Source organism: Plecotus auritus (genome assembly GCF_963455305.1).
Source record: "Plecotus auritus genome assembly, chromosome: 12".
Classification (NCBI taxonomy): Eukaryota; Metazoa; Chordata; class Mammalia; order Chiroptera; family Vespertilionidae; genus Plecotus; species Plecotus auritus.
In genome coordinates this window covers 43,052,239-43,073,838 of record NC_137778.1, presented here as the reverse complement: position 1 = coordinate 43,073,838, position 21,600 = coordinate 43,052,239, and the positions used below count along the sequence as shown (strand labels likewise).

General features: G+C 54.7%; 1 protein-coding gene across 1 annotated transcript in view; it reads right to left on the bottom strand.

The window, feature by feature from the left end:
- FRRS1 (ferric chelate reductase 1) overlaps positions 1-21,367 on the bottom strand; it is a 28,028-nt gene extending 6,661 nt beyond the window's left edge. The window contains exons 1-9 of the mRNA XM_080648086.1: positions 21,306-21,367; positions 13,644-13,839; positions 11,508-11,644; positions 9,453-9,547; positions 6,824-6,971; positions 5,572-5,754; positions 4,051-4,149; positions 1,960-2,107; positions 489-602 (exon numbers count right to left, since the gene is read on the bottom strand). Of these exons, the coding sequence (XP_080504212.1) occupies positions 489-602; positions 1,960-2,107; positions 4,051-4,149; positions 5,572-5,754; positions 6,824-6,971; positions 9,453-9,547; positions 11,508-11,644; positions 13,644-13,839 (1,120 nt within the window). The 5' untranslated portion in view covers positions 21,306-21,367. The remainder of the gene's footprint in view (positions 1-488; positions 603-1,959; positions 2,108-4,050; positions 4,150-5,571; positions 5,755-6,823; positions 6,972-9,452; positions 9,548-11,507; positions 11,645-13,643; positions 13,840-21,305) is intronic.
- Between the last annotated feature and the right edge of the window lie 233 nt (positions 21,368-21,600).

Here is a 21,600-nt window from a genome sequence, read left to right as displayed (position 1 = left end):
CACTGTGCTAGTCATTGAAGCCGTTTCACCTCTCGCTAGAAAAACCAATGAAAAACCAATAGGTGCCCCGGCCGGTGGCTCAGGTGATTGGAGCATCGTCCCAGACACCAAAAGGTGGCGGGTTCAATTCCCGGTCAGGGCACAGGCCTGGGTTGCAGGCTCGATCCCCGGTGGGGGGCGTGCAGGAGGCAGCTCATCGATGATTCTCTCTCATTGATGTTTCTATGTCTCTCCCTCTCTCCCTTTTTCTCTCCCTAAAATCAATAAAAACATATTAAGAATAATATTTTTAAAATGTTTTTTACAGGAAGGTCAATACTGCTACTGCACGTATGAACGGTCACACAGAGATTTCTAAGCAGTTGCTAACTTCTGTTCTCCACGACTCCTACCCCGGCCAGCACCCAGCCTTCCCCGGCCAGCACCCAGCCACCAGGTAGGTTATGGGGCGGACTGATGATACAGCACACACACAGGTAGCAGCTCACCATGAGCCCTCAGCAGGGCCGGGGCCCGAGATGCTCCCACGTCCTGCGGATCACCTGTCACGTCGTGTTTTTCATATGTAATCAGAGGCTGCTGGGAGTGTCTATAAATTCGACCTGAAATTATAAAAAAGCAGGAAAAAAAAAAGATGAAGAAGAATTACCTCCTCAGAAGAGAAGGAATGAAAAGACTGTGTCAGGACCTGGAAACAAAACTTCTTAAAATAATAAAAAAAGGAATATCAACAGAGATGCCATTCACCTGCAAAAGCAACCTAATCGCAGATGCAGGGTCACATGACCTTAGTGGGAAAAAAATTAAAGAAATAATTTAGCCAAGCAAGACATGAGGCTGGGAAGGTGGGAGTTACAGTGAGACACCCACAGACAATGTTTCATCCAAATAATTACCGTTCATATGACCACAAATGGTCGAAAATGGCAAGGATAATTCTTGAAAGAGAACTCACGTGAAAAATAATCTAGAATTCTAGACTAAACCGACAGAAACTGGGCCCGAGAGAAAGACAAGCACCCTCGGGTGCTCCATTACGTGGCACTGATCGATTGGGACTGGGTGTGACTAACAAACCAGAATCCCAAAGAAAAGCGATGTGAACAGGGTGAGAATGGGTTATCACATTACTGTGCATTACGTATAAATCTAAGTCTGGGAATGTGGCGTTCTCCCTGTTAGCTTGTATGCGTGAGTATGGATGTGTGTGAATTCCTGCCCTCTGAGAATCCGCCCTGCAGAAACAGCCTGGACCCAAAGACATGGGCACAGGACTGTCCCAGAAACTTCCTTCATGCTAACCCAAAAATTTAAACAACCTAAATGGTTATTGTCAGGAGAATCTGCAAATAAATTATGGAGCATCATCCATAAACCCAGGACTTGGTTTGGACTATTTTTAGAATACAATGTGTGTCAAAAAAATAAAAATAATTAAGAAATTTTATATATATATATATGTGTGTGTGTGTGTGTGTGTGTGTGTGTGTGTGTGTGTGTATGGCCCAAACAAAAATACATATTAGACGACAGACTGCAAGGCAATAACTTCCAAAAAGATGTAACTTTATAGGAAACCAGCTATCGCATCTAACCAAAATGCAACAAAACCAAAAATTAACAATAAAAAGCAGAAGAGCAATGGTCCCCCTCGATATTTATAAAACGACTTCTCTAGCTCTTCCGGCTTCTTACGCCTGGCCCAAATGCCGCTGACCAGCCAGAAATTCACCCTCATCGCGAGCATGTGGCCTGTAGCATTGTTGACCCTAGCTTTGCCTCGTTTCTAGGGAAACAACGCTTAAAGGCCAACCCAGGTCCAAAGGAAAGGCAAGATGGAGAAGGGTTTTGATAACCCTTTGCCCACAAGTGGAAATGTTTTTAAAATGGGGGGAGGGGAGAAGAGAGAGAAGAAAAAAAACCTTGAAAAGGTAGTTTTCATCAGTACATAGTACTTACCATCCTTGGCTGCACCAGTTGCTAGAAATATGTAGTAACTTGTGTTTAGGTCAAATCTGTTCTTAACCCCAGGAAGGGTGATGTTTCTTCTGAAAGAACATTGCATTCCGCCATCCTCCAACCTCCAGGCCATATCCTCGAGGGTGTCCTACAAGCACACAAGGGGTCTCGTCAGCGCTTCCCCAAGATTTGCTAAAACTACGCTGTGATCGCAGTCCTGCCCCGGCCCCGTCCCTTTCTCTACGGCCCTCTGTGCACGCCTGGTCTGCACTGGCCCTGTTTCTCCCTCCCCCTCCAAGTGCACAACGAACGCTATTGCCCAGTTTGTCTTGATCTCACTTGGCCAAGTATTACTTTTACTTTGAGTCAGAACCCCAAAATTCCTCTCCCCAGGAGAGAAACTTGGGCAGACATACAAGACTCCATCTGGCCACTAACACACAATCAGAACCATTGAACAGACCATAGCAGGTAGCCCTAGCCGGTTTGGCTCAGTGGATAGAGCGTCAGCCTGCGGACTGAAGGGTCCCAGGTTCGATTCCGGTCAAGGGCATGTACCTTGGTTGCGGGCACATCCCCAGTAGGGGGTGTGCAGGAGGCAGCTGATCGATGTTTCTAACTCTGTATCTCTCCCTTCCTCTCTGTAAAAAAATCAATAAAAATATATTTTAAAAATAATAATAATTAAAAAAATAAAATAATAATAATAGCAAGTAAAACCCTAGCGGCCACAATGCATCGTGCAGCCTCAGAGAGGTCCCAGTCAGCCCCTGGGAGAGACAGGCCGCCCCCCTGGGTGACAGCGACTGCTCGCTCGGAGCTCCTGTGCTGGTCACAGCCCCATGAGAGAGACACTTCCCTACGGGACATAGGCCACCAAGGGCACAGATGCCAACACGCGCCGCCTAAGACAACTGCCGAATCGTCTCTACTGTATGCGCCCCTCTGTGTCACTGGCCAAGACATTGTTTGTGTCACGAACACAAGCCTCTTCTAAGAAACCTGTCTGCCAAAACCGGTTTGGCTCAGTGGATAGAGCGTCGGCTTGCGGACTGAAAGGTCCCAGGTTCAATTCCGGTCAAGGGCATGTACCTTGGTTGCGGGCACATCCCCAGTGGGAGGTGTGCAGGAGGCAGCTGATCGATGTCTCTCTCTCATCAATGTTTCTAGCTCTCTATCCCTCTCCCTTCCTCTCTGTAAAATATCAATAAAATATATTTTAAAAAAAATAAAAAACCTGTCCGTTAGCTATTGAAAGGGTCGATGCTTCGACCGTCTCAACGAACCATAAAAGGTTTTCCCGTAAGAGGCAATAAAAACGATGTAAGAGACACGAGCAAGAACTCATCTTCTTCTACAAGAGAAGCGTGTTCTGTGCTCCCTAACGCGCAGAAAGGGGGCTTGTTGGTCGAGGGCACCGGCTGCAGCTGCGGAGGAGGAGGAATGCGCCTAGAGATGCAGGGGGGGGGCGTGGCGCCTGCAGTTAGTGGCCCTGGACTGAGGTGCTCCTGCTGCAAACGCTGGTGGCCGTGTGAGCAGATGGAGATGTCAGTTAGCTTGATGCCAGTAGCATTTCACTGTGTGTGTGGATCTCAAAACATCACGCCCGGCCGGCGTGGCTCAGGGGTTGAGCGTCGACCTATGAACCAGGAGGTCAGGGTTCGATTCCCAGTCAGGGCACATGCCCAGGTTGCAGGCTTGATTGCCAGTGGGGGGCGTGCAGGAGGCAGCTGATCCATGATTCTCTCTCCTCATTGATGTTTCTATCTCTCCCTCCCTCTCCCTTCCTCTCTCTCTCTAAAAAAAAAAAAAAAATCAATAAAAACATTTTTTAAAACATATCGTGTTGCACACCTGAAATACACATAAACTTTATTAAATATATATGTATCGCTAGTAAAAAAAAAATAAGGGAACGTGCAGAAAAGCTTTCCTAGAGTGTTATGAGCGAGGAACCCTGTGGCGAGGCCCCTGCTCAGGCCCAACCAATTGCGGGTTCGAGGCCCCCTTGCCGCACAGACGTGCCGCTGTGAGCCGCGTGGCCGGAGGGTGGGCAGGCCAGGTAGAGGTTCCCAGAACTTTGATACCTACCCAGGAGTCCAGGGCAGGGTGGCTCCGCCCAGTCAGATGGGCAGGTCGAATGCTCACGGTCTGGTCCTCATGAACACACAGGTAAGCATCATCATCGCCCTGGAGAATGATGGGAAAGGAGAAGAGTCTAAAGGAAGTTCAATGCAGTGTTTTTTAAGTCCTTAATAAAAATCAAATAGTATTTGGTATTCTTGAAACATATTTCACTGGCAGCCTTCAATGATACTATGGCTGTCCAATTGATGAATCAATATGATTTTGTTATACTATGAAAGCAATACAATTTCATTATAAAAAAAAAAGGCTAAAATAGACATGACATGTTTATATGCCCATAAACCCATCCCCAACTGAACACCACAGTTAATGCTTTCAGATACCTTCATCCAACTCTATTTATGTTTATACCTATCTTTTTTTCTCTCCACATAGGAAAATACACAGTTTTGTTACCTGTTTTAATTTATCATGAATATTATTCTGGATACTTGTTTGTAAATATCTATGTCTTGAACATTTTCATGACTGTACATGCACTATATTATATTGGTTGGGGAGGGGGGTAGCTTTCAAGATGGAAGCCACTGTAGTCAAATATTGCGAATATCGTACACATTCAACATCCAGTAGGTTAAGTGTTAGTACTGAGGCCAAACGTCTGTGCTCGGGGAGGCATCCTTTGCCGGTCTGATTCTCACATGTCCTGTCATCTCGAATATTCTCTAAACTCAGGGTCTCATTTCAGTTACCGCCAAAGGGCAGGCTGCATCTTCCAAGCACACAGCATCATTTCAAGGTCCGAGCGAATTTTCTAGGTTTGAGGTTCTATGTGTAGTTCTGGTTCTCTCGCCCATTCTGGATCGTTCCCCCCAAACCAGTGGTTCTCCACCTTCCGAATGCCGCGGCCCTTTAATACAGCTCCTCATGTGGTGGGGACCCCCAACCATAAAATTATTTTCGTTGCTACTTCATAACTGTGATTTTGCTACTGTTATGAATCGTCATGTAAATATCTGTGTTTTCCGGTGGTCTCAGGCGACCCTGCTAGCGGTTCTCAACCTGTGGGTCACGACTGTAGAGCCTAAGACCATCGGAAAACGCAAATATCTACATGACGATTCATTAACAGTAGCAAAATTACAGTTATGAAGTAGCAACGAAAGTAATTTTATGGTTGGGGGTCACACAACATGAGGAACTGTAGTAAAGGGTCTCGGCATTAGGAAGGTGGAGAACCACGGCCCTAAACTATCTAACAAGGTATTTTACGGGCTGTGGTCGCTGAGCTCCTTAAACAAGATCCAAGAACAACCCGCTAATCTTACATCCAACTCAGAATTAGCCCAGCTCAAGGCAAGAAATTTAGAGTCGCGTGAGTGAAACCGGGAATCGACAAGCCACAGCACACAGGCCTCCTTCAGCCTCCTCCCCCGCCCTCCCCTCCCCCTCCCTCAGTGCCCCCCTCTGACTCTGGAACCAACACCTGACCGGCCACTGCGCGGCGCTCACCGCGGTACCCACCATCCACCTGTCGTGGGACAACGCAAAGGACAGGTAGCCCTTGCTGGGGCCGCTCATCTCCACCGTCACCGAGTGGTCGTCCGGCGTGAAGGACAGGAAGATGCAGGTGCTCTCCTCCGCCGGGTCACAGGCCTCGGGGCTCCGCACACAGAACTTCCTGTTCCCACAGCCCGAGGCACTGAACTGGGAAAAGGACGGGCGGGGCCTCGTCATCAAACCAGCAGCTCAGCCCCAAAGACAGAAGAGCCTCCCCCTCCCCAGGGCACAGGTCCTAACCAGACCCCCTTTTCAGAACAGGACCCAAATAAGGGGACAGGAGATAGGGCCCAAATTAGAAGTGACCGGGGCAGTCGTTCTAAAGGTCATGAACTTTTCAACGGAATCCGTTTTAATTAACTTTGGAAGGCACAGTAGTTGGACTGTAATGGTGCTTGAGTATTAAAGTCCCTTTCAGACACAAAATAGCTCTTGTTAATTATGTTCCCCGGAGAAGTCTCGGGGAAATGCTGAGAAACTTCTCAGGGACTGTTCACGGCCACAGTGAGTCTTCTTTTTTTTTTTTTAAATATATTGAAATGCTGAGAAACTTCTCAGGGACTGTTCACGGCCACAGTGAGTCTTCTTTTTTTTTTTTTAAATATATTTTATTGATTTTTTACAGAGAGGAAGAGAAAGGGATAGAAAGTTTAGAAACATCGATGAGAGAGAGACATCGATCAGCTGCCTCCTGCACGCCCCCTACTGGGGATGTGCCCGCAACCAAGGTACATGCCCTTGACCGGAATCGAACCTGGGACCCTTCAGTCCACAGGCCGATGCTCTATCCATTGAGCCAAACCGGTTAGGGCCACAGTGAGTCTTGCCTACAGGGTGTCCTCCAGGGTCCAGAGGTGGAATTTCGAAAAGCAAACAAGCAAAACCTTTGCAAAATTTTATATTTAGACCCTTGACTCTGCTTCTAGCATTCGGTTCCAATCTGATATTAAAATAACATAAGAGCCCTGGCCAGTGTGGCTCAGTTGGTTGAGCGTCGTCCCATGCACAGAGGGGGTCGCTGGTTCGATTCCCGGTCAGGGCACAGGCCCGGGTTGCAGGCTTCCCCCCAGTAACCGGCAGGCCCTAACACTGCAGCGAGCACCCCCCTCGGGATCCACCTGCTGCCACCACCGCTCAGGGCCCCGAGCACGGAACCCCAGCTCCCACGGAGGAGCTCCCCTAGACTGCGTTTGGGGAACCACAGGAGGCGACTCACTGGTTTGGGGAGACGGGTGACGGCAGGGGAGGATGGCGAAGGCGCTGGGGTTGCTGCAGGCGTGGAAAAGGGCGGGGCCTTGGGCTGTGAGATGACAGGACTAGGAATCTTCACCCAGTAGCTTTTATACTTCTCCACGACCGTGGCCCTGGGACACAGAACCGGGGCGTCAGCCAGAACCCCAACTGGCCCAGCAGGCAGATCAAACTTCCAAGGGGTGAGAAGGAATTCAGAAGGGACACACAACTCAGGAGTGCCTACCAGATCTCTGATGGCTCTCTCTCCCCCCTCCTCCCCGTCCCTCCTCCTCCTCATCCTCTTCCTCTTCCTCCTCCTTTGCCCTCCTCTTCTCCCCCCTCCTCCTCCTCCTTCCTTCCCCTCCTCTTCCTCCTTTCCCTCCTCCTCTTCTTCCCCCTCCTCCTCCTCCTCCTCCCTTCCCCTCCTCCTCCTCCCTTCCCTCCTCCTCCTCCCTTTCCCTCCTCCTCCTCCTCTTCCTACTCTCTTCCTCCACGCCTCCCTCTCCTCCTCCCTTCCCTCCTCCTCCTCCTCCCTTCCTCCTCTTCTTCCTCCTCCTCCTCCTCTCCCTCCTCCTCCCTGTCCCCCCTCCTCCTCCCTCTCCTCTTCTTCTCCTCCTCCTCCTCCTCTCTCCTCTCCTCCTCCCTTCCCCTCCTCCTCTCCCTTCCCCCTTCTCCTCCTCCTCCTCTTCCTCCTCCTCCTCTTCCTCCTCCTCCTTCCTTCCCCTCCTCTTCCTCCTTTCCCTCCTCCTCTTCTTCCCCTCCTCCTCCTCCTCCCTTCCCCTCCTCCTCCTCCCTTCCCCTCCTCCTCCTCCCTTTCCCTCCTCCTCCTCCTCTTCCTCCTCCTCCCCCTCCTCCTCCTCCTCTTCTTCCCCCTCCTCCTCCTCCTCCTCCTCCCTTCCCCTCCTCCTCCTCCCTTTCTCTCCTCCTCCTCCTCTTCTTCCCCCTCCTCCTCCTCCTCCTCCTCTTCTTCCTCCTCCCCCTCCTCCTCCTCCCTTTCCCTCCTCCTCCTCCTCTTCTTCCCCCTCCTCCTCCTCCTCCTCCTCTTCTTCCTCCTCCCCCTCCTCCTCCTCCCTTTCCCTCCTCCTCCTCCTCCTCTTCTTCCCCCTCCTCCTCCTCCTCCCTTCCCCTCCTCCTCCTCCCTTTCTCTCCTCCTCCTCCTCTTCTTCCTCCTCCTCCTCCTCTTCCTCCTCCTCCTCCCTTTCCCTCCTCCTCCTCCTCCTCCTCTTCTTCCTCCTCCCCCTCCTCCTCCTCCTCTTCCTCCTCCTCCTCCCTTTCCCTCCTCCTCCTCCACCTCCTCTTCTTCCTCCTCTTCTTCCTCCTCCTCCTCCTCCTCCCTTCCCCTCCTCCTCCTCCCTTTCTCTCCTCCTCCTCCCTTTCTCTCCTCCTCCTCCTCCTCTTCTTCCTCCTCCCCCTCCTCCTCCTCCTCCTCCTCCTCCCTTTCCCTCCTCCTCCTCCTCCTCCTCTTCTTCCTCCTCCCCCTCCTCCTCCTCCTCCTTCCTTCCCCTCCCCTCCTCTACTCTGACTTGTCACTGGGGGGCACACTCCCAACGCCAGGCCCCAAGACCAAACTGCACGATCCCCCCGACATGCCAAGACTGCACCACCCTCATTCGCCTCCCAGCGCTCGGTCAGCGGCAGGGCAGCGGCCCCAGGGCGCGAGGCTGCGCGGGGCTGCAGAAGCCACCGCCAGCTGAGGGGTGACATCCCCGTCTTCACACGCCACACGCCACACAACACACAGGGGCCGAGGCCCGTGACTGCGCGCCGGGACCTTGTGCACGAGGTGGAGTGGAGGCCAGAGGCGTGTCGGGGGCACTTCTCCCCACTCAGGAGCCAGTCACGCCACAACATGATGACCTTCTAGGAGGTTCCAGGGACACGTGCTCCGACCACCTAACCTGCGACGTGTCCCGCTGCACCCACATGTCAGGGCTGGTGCTGCACCCACATGTCAGGGCTGGTGCTGCACCCACATGTCAGGGCTGGTGCGGGGTTTTAAATTCTCGTCCCAAGTCTCTCGAGTCCCAGCCCAGCTCCCCGCACACTCGAGGACTGTTGGGGGCTCCTGTCCGCGTGAAGGCGGGCGGTGCTGTGTTCTCGCAACCCGTGCCTACGACGCGCCTCTCGGGAGGCAGGCCCTGTGCCAGGCGCTGGGTGTCGCTTGTGGAAAAACAAACACACAGGCCTGGGCCTGGCTCAGTGGCTGAGCGTCCACTAGGAACCAGGAGGTCACAGTTCCATTCCCGGTCAGGGCACAGGCCCGGGTGGTGGGCTGGAGCCCCAGTGGGGGGCGTGCAGGAGGCAGCCGGTCCATGATTCTCTCTCCTCATTGATGTTTCTATCTCTCTCTCCCTCTGAAATCAATACAAATATATTTTTTAAAAAAGAAAGGAAGGAAGGAAGGAAGGAAGGAAGGAAGGAAGGAAGGAAGGAAGGAAGGAAGGAAGAAGCCAAACAACTTACATACTAGGGTGGTGCTGTCCCCCTCCAGCCCTCCCCCCTCCTCCCCCCACCCCCCCCACCCCCCCCGCAGGGGAGAGCCCGCCAATAGGTGCAGAATGACACAGCCCATGGCTGGGGGACTACACCAGCAGCAGGGACTCTGTACTCACAGAAATTGCACGTGGTTCGGGACGCTGCTGGGGGCGTCCCAGTAGACCCTCACGTCTGTCTTCTTGTGTGCACTGGTGTGGCTCACGGCCGACGCCTGGAATACGATGGAAAAGTGCTGTCAGCCCCTGGGTGGCCCAGCAGGGCCGGGCCGTCTCTGTGCACAGGAACCCATTAGGGCGTGGCCAGGGCCTCTGGCAGAGACGGTTTTATTTAGAGCAGGGCCTCGCGGCCCCAGTGCATGCAGGCTGTCTAGGAAGACGGCCTGGCTGCTGGCTCTGTGAATCACTCCCCGTCCGCAGAAATGCCAGAGCTAAGGAGCGCCAGGCCCATGCGGCTCAGGGGTTGAGCGTCAACCTATGAACCAGGAGGTTAAGGTTCGATGCCCAGGTTGCAGGCTCGATCCCCAGTACGGGGCGTGCAGGAGGCAGCCTATCCATGATTCTCTCTCATCACGGATGTTTCTCTCTCTTTCTCCCTCCCTCCCTCTCTTTGAAATCAATAAAAACATATTTTTTTAAAAAAGGAACTAAAGAGAGTTACAAATACTGGGTGTGTTTTGCCTGTTATTTCATTTATACCAGCGGTCGGCAAACTCCTTAGTCCACAGAGCTAAATATCAACAGGACAACAATGGAAATTTCTTTGGAGAGCCACATTTTTTAAACTTAAACTTCTTCTAACGCCACTTCTTCAACATAGACTCGCCCAGGCCGTGGTATTTTGAGGAAGAGCCGCACTCAAGGGGCCAAAGAGCCGCATGTGGCTCGCGAGCCGCGGTTTGCCGACCACGGGTTTATATTATAAATGTATATTCCTTCCATTCATACATACAACTAGTACATAGAAGACGCATCAAAAGAAAAAATATTCCCACCTCCAGCCGAAACCGGTTTGGCTCAGTGGATAGAGCATCGGCCTGTGGACTGAAGGGTCCCGGGTTCGATTCCGGTCAAGGGCATGTACCTTGGTTGCGGGCACATCCCCAGTGGGAGGTGTGCAGGAGGCAGCTGATCGATGTTTCTCTCTCATCGATGTTTCTAGCTCTCTATCCCTCTCCCTTCCTCTCTGTAAAATATCAATAAAATATATTTTAAAAAAAAATATTCCCGCCTCCAAACAGGCAGTGATTATATGTGCGTGATTCTGCCTCTCAGTCTTACCTCCCACTTCCCTTCACCGGGCAGGTGCCCTGTGGCCCAGCTTCGGGGTCGAGTCCTCCAAGCTGCTCTCTCTCCATCCCCTCGAGCTTGTGTGTGTGGCAACCTAACTATGCGTCCCCCATCCTGTGGGTGCTCCTAACCTACATCATCACCCTGTTCTACTCATGTGTCTGTCCTACATCCATGTCCTACCCATGTGCCATGTCACACATGTCCACATGCTTTACTCATGTCCACAGCTATGAGCTCTCCAAGACAGTTCCTGGGATAATAAATGTTCACTAAACAAATGAATGAATGACAAAAGTTGAAATTCCGTCCCTCTCTAGAACCCTATCTTCAACATTTACAACCTGTCGCGACCCACAGGTTGAGAACCGCTGCTGTAGAGCCTAAGGCAGGGGTGGGCAAACTTTTTGACTCGAGGGCCACCATGGGTTCTTAAACTGGACCGGAGGGCCGGAACAAAAGCATGGCTGGAGTGTTTGTGTGAACTAATATAAATTCAAAGTAAAGGAGCGCAGGGGAGAGCAAGAGAACCCTCCGCTCTTTCGGCTCCGCGGGCCGGATAGAACAGCCGAACGGGCCGGATCCGGCCTGCGGGCCGTAGTTTGCCCACGGCTGGAAGGCCATCGGAAAACACAGATATTTACATGACGATTCATAACAGTAGCAAAATTACAGTTATGAAGTAGCAACAAAAATAATTTTATGGTTGGGGGTCCCCACCACGTGAGGAACTGTATTAAGGGCCGCAGTGTTCGGAAGGTTGAGAACCCCTGATTTAGGTGTTTGCATTATTACATGGGTGATGCCGTTTATCTTGCTCACGCCACCCTATTGGGAAAAGGCCCGTGGAAACGGACGGAAATCGGTTTCAAACCAGACACAAACCTGTTTATCTCCACAAGTCAGAAGCTGGGACACCTGGCTGTCAATCAGCGTGAAGGAGCCAACAGGGGGGCCGCTCAGATCCTCGGCATCCCGGGCCTCGATGAGAAAGCCCTTAAACTCCGGCCCCGACACAGCAACTGCGCGGCAGACAGAGACGGGGAGAGGTCTGGCAATGCCCAGAGGGAACGGCTGGAGGGGGCGCGGCAGGGTTCAACGGCTGCTCACACACAGCTTCCCCAGAGAGCACACGGCAGCAATCGTCCCCTGGACACGGGACAGTCACTGCAGGACATGTTACCCGCCGTCCGCGGGGCAGAGGTGGGCACTGGTCAGGGACAGTCACTGCGGGACATGTTACCCGCCGTCCACGAGAGGGAGGCGGGCAATGGTCAGGGACAGTCACTGCGAGACATGTTAACCGCCGTCCGCAGGCAGAGGCGGGCAATGGTCAGGGACAGTCGCTGCGGGACATGTTACCCGCCGTCCGCGGGCAGAGGAGGGCAATGGTCAGGGACAGTCACTGCGGGACATGTTACCCGCCGTACGTGGGGCAGAGGAGGGCAATGGTCAGGGACAGTCACTGTGGGACATGTTACCCGCCGTCCGCGGGGCAGAGGTGGGCAATGGTCAGGGACAGTCGCTGCAGGACATGTTAACCGCTGTCCGTGGGGCAGAGGCGGGCACTGGTCGGGGACAGTCACTGCGGGACATGTTACCCGCCGTCCGCGGGGCAGAGGCGGGCACTGGTCAGGGACAGTCACTGCAAGACATGTTACCCGCCGTCCGCAGGGCAGAGGAGGGCAATGGTCAGGGACAGTCACTGCGGGACATGTTACCCGCCGTCCGCGGGGCAGAGGCGGGCAATGGTCAGGGACAGTCACTGTGGGACATGTTACCCGCCGTCCGCGGGGCAGAGGCGGACAATGGTCGGGGACAGTCACTGCGGGACATGTTACCTGCCGTCCGCGGGGCAGAGGTGGGCAATGGTGTGGCCCATGAGGCCAAACTAGTTTGGAAAATGCCGGATGAAAGTAATCCAGTTTCTTTACTGCGGATCCCTGGCCCTTTCCCACCCGCCCACGCAGCATGAAGCACCGAGAGGCCTGCTACATGCACATGAAGTGTGCTTCCCGTGTGTTCTTCTGGGTAGGGGGTGCCGAGATAGGTAGCTTTTCTAGAGCTGCAGGAAGTGGAGTTTGCAGGACGCTGTGCGAGATACACCTTTAACAGCCAGCCCACACTTCGCCAGAAGAATCGAGGAACCATAAAAGATGACACTACATCAAGAAAGAGAGCCCTCGCCGGTTTAGCTCAGTGGATAGAGCGTCAGTCTGCGGACTGAAGGGTCCCGGGTTCGATTCCGGTCAAGGGCACATGCCCGGGTTGTGGGCTCGATCCCCAGTAGGGGGTGTGCAGGAGGCAGCCGGTCCATGATTCTCTCTCATCATTAATGTTTCTCTCTCTCTCTCTCTCTCCCTCTCCCTTCCTCTCGGAAATCAAGAAAAATATATTTAAAAATAAAAAAGAAAGAGAAGGGTTCAATAAAAAGGAAAGAAAAAGATACGGGTTTATGATATCTCAAACCAGATAAAATAAGCTTTAGGTTCTTTTTCTGTGGAGTTAATAGTATTGTTCACACGACACATTAAACATGATGAACACATGTCTGGAAGCCAGTCCTGAGCGGGGAGTAGACATACTACGTAGGTCATAGAGCCACCCGCAGCAGCTAAACACAGACGTGGGGAGTGTGGGGTGAAGATGATGGAGGTCACAGAGCCATCCGCAGCAGGTAAACACAGACGTGGGGAGTGTGGGGTGAAGATGATGGAGGTCACAGAGCCATCCGCAGCAGGTAAACACAGACGTGGGGAGTGTGGGGTGAAGATGAGGGAGGTCACAGAGCCATCCGCAGCAGGTAAACAGAGACATGGGGAGTGTGGGGTGAAGATGAGGGAGGTCACAGAGCCATCCGCAGCAGGTAAACAGAGACATGGGGAGTGTGGGGTGAAGATGATGGCATCTAAACAGGTGAAGGGACCTCCCTGGGACTGGGACGCCGACAGCAGCAGCCACTCCGTGTGCAGTGGCAGGATGAACCTCGGCACGTGAACAGGAAACCCCCGCACGCGGTACCTTCGATCTGGTCTCCCGGCGTGAACGTCGTCCGGGCCACTGCCACGCTGTGGACGGGGTCGGGGCGCGGGGTGTGGCCGTGTCTGGGGACCATGTCCCCGCAGGACTCGGTCACTCTGCCATTGGGATAAGTCGCCACCAGGCCGATGCGCAGCAGGAGCAGCAAGGTCCCCGCGGTGCGTCCGGGAGCTGCCATCTGCACAGGAAGATGGAGGGGGCGTTACTTCCAGATGTGCCTGAGATAAACGACAGAAGCTTTCACCGCAGGACAGGAGAGCCAGAGAGCCACTTGCTTCCAGCAGTCAGCTCACCGCATCCTCAACGACGGGCCCCAGGAGGAAGGCGATGGGTGGCGTCTCCACGGGCTGGAACCCCAGCTCCACCGCTTACGACGGTGAGACTCGGAGCAAAGCCACCGAAAGCCTGCACTGCCTCCCCGCATCCCGCCCGCGGCGCAGTGACGGGACGAAGACACAGCTGGGCGTCTGACCGGGAATGACCGGGAAATGACCGACTCGTCCAATAAAACCAGAGGCTTTATTCCACGTCCCCCTGGAAAGCTTAGCGAGCACACACGAGATGCTGCTGGGTGGAAATGCCGTCCCCTGAACGCATCTGGCCACTTCTCCGACCCCCTGCGCTAATCCTGACGGCACGGGGGTGGAGGTGCATTTAATTTGCAATCTTGGACAGTGAGGGCGAAAAACAACCAACTGCAAGAGGCAGTCTTTCTGCTCCCTGCAGCCCAGAGGCCTCCGATCAGGAAGTGCCAGTTTCAGCCAGGCGTTTCTCCTGGCATCCAGGTCAGGCGCCTCGGGCCAGCGGCCTGACAGGCACCGGCTGCTTTCCGTCAGCCCCACCCCCCTCCGGCCCCCCTCCCTGTGCACGTCCAACCCAAACCCACACACCACCCCAGGCTGGGGATGGACAGGCTGGGACAGGTTACCTGCTGGTGAGTAAAGGCAGCGCGTGGGCAGGCTGCAGATGGCAAGAGCCCCGAAGCAGCTCACTCTCCATAAAAATGGAGTTTCCGCCTGGCCGGCGTGGCTCAGGGGTGGAGCATCGACCCGTGAACCAGGAGGTCAGGGTTCAATTCCCCGTCAGGGCACAGGCCCGGGTTGCAGGCTTGATCCCCAGTGCGGGGCGTGCAGGAGGCGGCCCATCCATGATTCTCTCTCAGCATGGATGTTTCTCTCTCTCCCTCTCCCTTTCTCTCTAAAATCAGTAAAAATATATATTTTTGCCCTGGCCGGTTTGGCTCAGTGGATAGAGCGTCGACCTGCGGACTGAAAGGTCCCAGGTTCGATTCCGGTCAAGGTCATGTACCTTGGTTGCAGGCACATCCCCAGTGTGGGGTGTGCAGGAGGCAGCTGATTGATGTTTCTAACTCTCTATCCCTCTCCCTTCCTCTCTGTAAAAAATCAATAAAATATATTTTTAAATATATATATATATATATATATTTTTTTTTTTTTAATGGAGTTTCCTACATCATCAATCCGTTACAGACAAAATGAAAGCACTCTCAGAATCATTAGCATAAATTCGCCTTTAATCATCATGAAAAGGCTGAAACCGGTTTGGCTCAGTGGATAGAGCGTCGGCCTGCGGACTGAAAGGTCCCAGGTTCGATTCCGGTCAAGGGCATGTACCTTGGTTGCAGGCACATCCCCAGTGGGGGGTGTGCAGGAGGCAGCTGATCGATGTTTCTCTCTCATCGATGTTTCTAACTCTCTATCCCTCTCCCTTCCTCTCTGCAAAAAATCAATAAAATATAATTTAAAAAAAATAATAATAATAATCATGAAAAAAAAGCCATGCTAATTTCAAACCAACCCCCACCCTAGAGCGGAGCTGACACACAAGAACCCTGGTCGGCCCCAGAACCGAGGGCTGCACACGTGGCCCAGCCCCGCACCCCACACCAGCGGTCAGCATCAGCCCCACATCCCTGTGCACCCCTCTCTCCTAGTTAACAACCACGCCGGGTAGCGCCCCCCTTAGCAATGAGCTGGAGGAACAGTGACGCAATCAACCCCGGAAACATCAGAGCTTAAGTACGAGACTTCCCTGATGGCTGCGAGGAGGAGCGGAATTCTGGAAACGGTCCCTCACGGTGGGAGACGACGTTTAAGACGATAGATAACTGCGAGGAATGGCCCCCGAGGGTTTCCTACGTAAGCACGGTTTCGGGTCCCTTGGCTGGGGGCAGACCTGCCTTCAGGACCAGCTAATATTTACTTGAGAAGATGCGAGTCACGGTTTCCCTCAGGCGGCCTTGGCCCAGCCACCACAAAACTAAAGGCAGGCCGTAACCGCTGTGGCTCAGTGGATAGAGTGTCGGCCTGCGGAATCAAGGGTCCCGGGTTCGATTCCGGTCAAGGGCATGCACCTTGGTTGCAGGCACATCCCCAGTGGGGGATGTGCAGGAGGCAGCTGATCGATGTTTCTAACTCTCTATCCCTCTCCCTCCCTCTCTGTAAAAAATCAATAAAATATATTTTAAAAAAACTAAAGGCAGGATCGGGCACGCGCCTAGAGAATGACCCCGGGGGAGGCGGGGGTCCCGTCTCACAGACAGTCACTGGGCGCTGACTTCCGTGTGGGTGGCAGCGGGCTGGACCTCCGCTCTCTGCTGTGCGCGAAGGAGCTGGACACCATCTGTCAAGGCACGGGACCCCTGGCTCGGTTTCCTCATTAGCAGAACCCAGCCCGCGAGCCAGAATAAAGGCAGGGCCACCTCCCGCCTCCCAGGGTGATCTCGGGAAGGCGCGGTGGACACGCAGCCTGGGACCCGTGAGAGGGAAAAAGCAGAAGACGGGAAGGGAAGTGACTCAGAGGCGCCCGCCTGCCGGTCACTAGGAAAATAGGACCTGTCCCAGCTGGTGTGGCTCAGTGGATAGAGCGTCGGCCTTCAGACTGAAGGGGCCCGGGTTCGATTCCGGTCAAGGGCACAGGCCCGGGTTGTGGGCTCCATCCCCAGTAGGGGGCGTGCAGGAGGCAGCCGATCCATGATTCTCTCTCATCATTGATGTTTCTCTCTCTCTCCCTCTCCCTTCCTCTCTGAAATCAATTTTTTTAAAAAAATTTATTTAAAAAAAGAAAGAAAATATGACAAACAAAGTCAGCGAGGGAAGAAAACAAGAGCAAGTCCCTTGCTCCGGGGTCAGGGGCCGACCGCTGTTTTCATGTCTGTGGCCAGTGATGCTTCCGGCGATGCTCTCAGGAACACTCTTCCTTCAAACGAACACACTCACCGCCTTGGCCAACCTGTGCCCCGGGATCACACGGTGGGAGAGGGGTAAGGAGTCACTCGTGGACACATGTGCGCTAAACCATGGACTGTGGAGAGTGAGCGGCGAGCGAGAGGTCGCCCTCCCAGCCAGCGGGTCCCACCTTCACGGCAGAGGAGAGAGCCGGGCCGGGTGTGGGCGCTGCAGCAAGCAGGCTTTTAGGGCGAGACCTGCTCTCACTCCACCTCCCTGTTCTCTCTGTTCGGGGCAGAAAGAGGATATTGGGGACCAGCTCCGATGATCGGAACTCTGAGTCCCGTTAACCGGATGGTTCTGTTCGGTTCGAGAAAGCACATCCTCGCCTGCGGGGAGCCGTGCGCCCTGGGACAGGGGCGGTCACATGGGAGTGCGGTCCGTCCTCCGTCTGAGAACGGCCGGTCATCATGGACAGATTGACAACCTCGCGGCCGGAATGATCTAGTCTCGGAGGCACCTGCTCTTTTCCACCCCAGCCCCCACTGCCTGTCACCTGGTCCCGGGTGCCCGAGGCGCCCGCCCTCCTGTGCCCTCCCCCCCGCCCAGCCCGCAGGACTTGAGCCTGTAATTATCCCGTGTCCGCTTTCCCACGCCTGGAATCCCTCCTTCTCCACGTCATCTTTGTCCTTCTACCCCATGTGAGCAGCGGGCTGATGCGGGCTGCAAAGCAGATGTGTGTGGATGGCCTGCTGCTCGCCCTGCTGCCGGCAGGCCTGGAATAAACACTCCTGTAGGATCCAACCCCGTGTCTCTGCTGACCTGGCTCAAGTCATGACAGGCAGCCCGGACGCCTCGGTTGTCCCATGACATTTCCACACGACATCGCTGCGCCCTCCCCGGAGAGGGAGGGGTGGGGAGGCAGGCAAGTCCCTCGAGGAGCAATGTGAATGGGGGCGTGACTGTGACCACGGCGGGGTGTGCAGGAGCCCAATTCAGAAGGCGAGGCCGCTCTCCGAGTCTGGGAGGCCAGGCAGAGATCTCACCCAGGAACCAATTCCTAACTGCGTTTTAGTTCAACGTCTACAGACACGAGGCTGTCCGTGAATCGTAGCTGCCCCGTATTTACCGCCACCGCGGCCTTCCCCGCATCAGCAGGTGCTCGCTTCTTCCGACACGACGGCGGAGAGACCGCTGCAACGCTCACCTCCTTTCTTCCTCATCTCCTGCGCTCAGCCTCCCCACATAGACCAGGGGTGGGCAAACTTTTTGACTCAAGGGCCACAATGGGTTCTTAAACTGGACCGGAGGGCCGGAACAAAAGCATGGATGGAGTGTTTGTGTGAACTAATATAAATTCAAAGTAAAGGAGCGGAGGGGAGAGCAAGAGAACCCTCCGCTCTTTCAGTTCCACGGGCCGGATAGAACAGTCGAACGGGCCGGATCCGGCCCGCGGGCGGTAGGTTGCCCACGGCTGGTCCAGACCCTTGCTTCCCGCTTCCCCCGGCCATTTAACTCCAACGTCCTACAAAACCGCCACATCCGGGATTCATCGACCTTGAGCGCTGAACCTCAAACTGCAGGGGAATTGAAAAATAGACCCAGTCCTTCCACCTCCCCAGACGCCGAGGTCTCAGGCTCTGTGCTCACAGCGGGGAGCACAGGGGAAGAGCTTCCCTGAGCCTGTCCGTTGTCTTCCTGCAGCTCCCAGGGGTCCTCAAACTACGGCCCACGGGCCACATGCAACCCGCCGAGGACATGGATCCGGCCCGCCGGGTGCCGCTGCCCGTCCTGCTTAGCAGCCGACGCATCCCGGGCCCGCAGTGCGCATAGGAATTTGTTCATAGTTTTTTTTTAAACTATAGTCCGGCCCTCCCACGGTCTGAGGGACAGTGACCTGGCCCCCTGTTTAAAAAGTGTGAGGACCCCTGAGCTACAGTAAGAGACCCAGCTGCCAGGTTGACCCCCTTCTTCCCCCCCTCAGGACACACGCTCCCGCCAGAGGCACCAGCCCACGGGACCCTCATTGTTATCCCCATTGTTATCCCGTTCCCTGCAGACCGAGGACGCACAGGGGCCACCCGCTCCCTGTCCAGCTCAGAGACCAGAAGCCGCCAGAGTCTGCTCTGCATGAGAACTTGCTACCTACGAGCAGCTGGTGGTGGGTGGGCACGTCCCGGGCTAGAATCTTCCAGGCAAAGGTCAGCCTCTACCTTGACTGAGCCTGCCCGAGGTCTGGGGCATCCAGGGCAGCATTCCTGTGGAAAGTCAGGCTAACTTCCCTTTTCCCCCACCCCTCGGGGCACAGCCTGTGGGCAGGCGCAGAGACGGCAAATCCTCTCATAGTTATCGTTATCATGTTAGTTGTTGGCTATTGACTCCCCTGTAGCCATGGGTGTAACAGACGGATCATTTCACTTTTTACCCAATCCCAGAGGTTCCCCGCTTTGCTTTCTCGCGCCTCTCTAATCTATTCCCAATGGAGCTCACCTAGCCCAGTGGTCGGCAAACTCATTAGTCAACAGAGCCAAATATCAACAGCACAACGATTGAAATTTCTTTGGAGAGCCACATTTTTTAAACTTTAACTTCTTCTAACGCCACTTCTTCAAAATAGACCCGCCCAGGCCGTGGTATTTTGTGGAAGAGCCACACTCAAGGGGCCAAAGAGCCGCATGTGGCTCGCGAGCCGCAGTTTGCCGACCACGGACCTAGCCCACTTAGGCCCCCTCTTTTGATTGTAATGTATGCAACATGGTGGGGACCGGCCATTCTCGGGAGCACTCTCCCAATCCGTTCAGATTTTTGCTTCCTGGCAATGGTCAGTTTGGCTCAAATAAACGCGTACGAATTCTTCACAGGTTTGGACATTTCTTACGGCGACCATTTAAAACGCCATCGACTACTGGGCCCTAAGAGAGTGAACAGTGTGGCCCTGGACGTCACAGACCTGGGCTGAGCCCCGTGGTCACCTGAGGGACCTCGGGCCAGTGACCTGAGCTCACCAGGCCTTCGATCTCTCGTTCCGAGAGACAGGGGGAGCCACACCCAGGGCTTCTGGGAAGATTGCAGAGCATCTGTGAGGCCTCCACGCAATGCCCGCCGCAAAGCAGGTCTCCCACTGAAGATGGGCCTGAAGCCTTGGGCGTGGCTCAGTGGGTAGAGCGTCGGCCTGCGGACCAGAGGGCCCCGGGTTCGATTCCGGTCAAGGGCAGGGTGGCAGGCACCTCCCTGGCCTGGGCCCTGGTCAGGACGCGTGCAGGAGGCAACCAATCGATGCGTCTCTCTCACATCAGTGTTGCTCTCTGTCTCTCCCTCTCCCTCCCACGCTCCCTAAAAAAATCAATGGAGAGACATCCTCGGGGGGCGGGGGGGGGAGGATTCGCAACAACAAGGTGGACCTGAAATCTCGCCCAACTCCACCACCTGCGGGACCACTCCCTGCTCGGAGCCGCCACCCACTCCCTTTTCGCTAATGAAAACCCTCTCCCGTTTTTCTCCCACCACTGGAGACGTGGCTTTGGGCAAATTCCTGGAGGCGGCCCTGTCCTGTATCCGTGTCTTTGGGCAAATTCCTGGAGGCGGCCCTGTCCTGTATCCGTGGCTTTGGGCAAATTCCTGGAGGCGGCCCTGTCCTGTGTCCGTAGCCAGCAGCCCCCCCCCCGCCCCACCCCGTGAAACGGTGCCGGTGTGGGACCTGGTCGCCTCATCCCTTCACACAAAACCGTCCTGAAAGGCTGGCTCGCGATGTCAACAAACCAGCAGGCCGGGTCTAGTCCCCGCCCTGCTCACAAGGCAGCTCCCACCCTCCACCTTTTAATTCAGAGGAGAAGAAAAGCTCTGAATTGAACACGTTAGCTTAGTCAAGAAATACCCCTGACAACTCATTTACAAACAGAAACACCCCCATGGCCCCTGGGGCAGCGTGGCCAGACGCAAAAAAAAAAATAAAAAATAAAAATAAAAGAAGGGCAGAGGTCACAGCGTGCCTCAGGGAACCTAAAGCCGCACCAGGGTCGGGGTGGGGGAGCTAAAACTCCTGCCTTAAAGGACACTTACACACACACACAGGTAAGGCGCTAGGTCACCCTCACACACGTAACGATGTCATTCGGTGTGAACATGAGAGTTCCCGTAGTTTGAAAGGTAAAACATGAAACACGTGGGGGAGCAGTCACTGCTGGGCAGGGTCCCACGAAGGCTCCCCCTCAGCCTCTCCCGGGGACGCCAGCTGGTGGGGCAGAGCCCCCGGGACCGGCTCCACGCCGGTCGGGGGGTCGCTGGGACCTCAAGACGGGGCTCCCGGAGGCAGTGTGCTCACGAAGCGCCCTCCCGTGTCCCCCGTGGCCCCGCCCGCCGGTGCGGTCCCCTGGCTGAGTTCCACTTCCACAAACTTTTACACAAACTTTTACACCTTTGCAGAGAGCTGGGGCGGGAGAGGAACAGACGCCCTTACCTTGGGAAGGAGGCGGCCGGCCAGCTTCCGGCTCGGCCACCGCTCGGATCGCGTTGCAGCCGGTGGGTGGGGCCAGCGGATCCCCATTAGGATGGGAACTTCTCCCAAACCCCACCCAGCTGCTGCCGAGCTCCAGCTGCAAGACAGCGCCCTACTGGGGCTCGGGGCCTGAAGCTCCACGTGCTGTTTTACACCAAGGAACTTTTTTTTTTAATATATTTTACTGATTTTTTACAGAGAGGAAGGGAGAGGGAGAGAGAGCTAGAGACATCGATGAGAGAGAAACATCCATCAG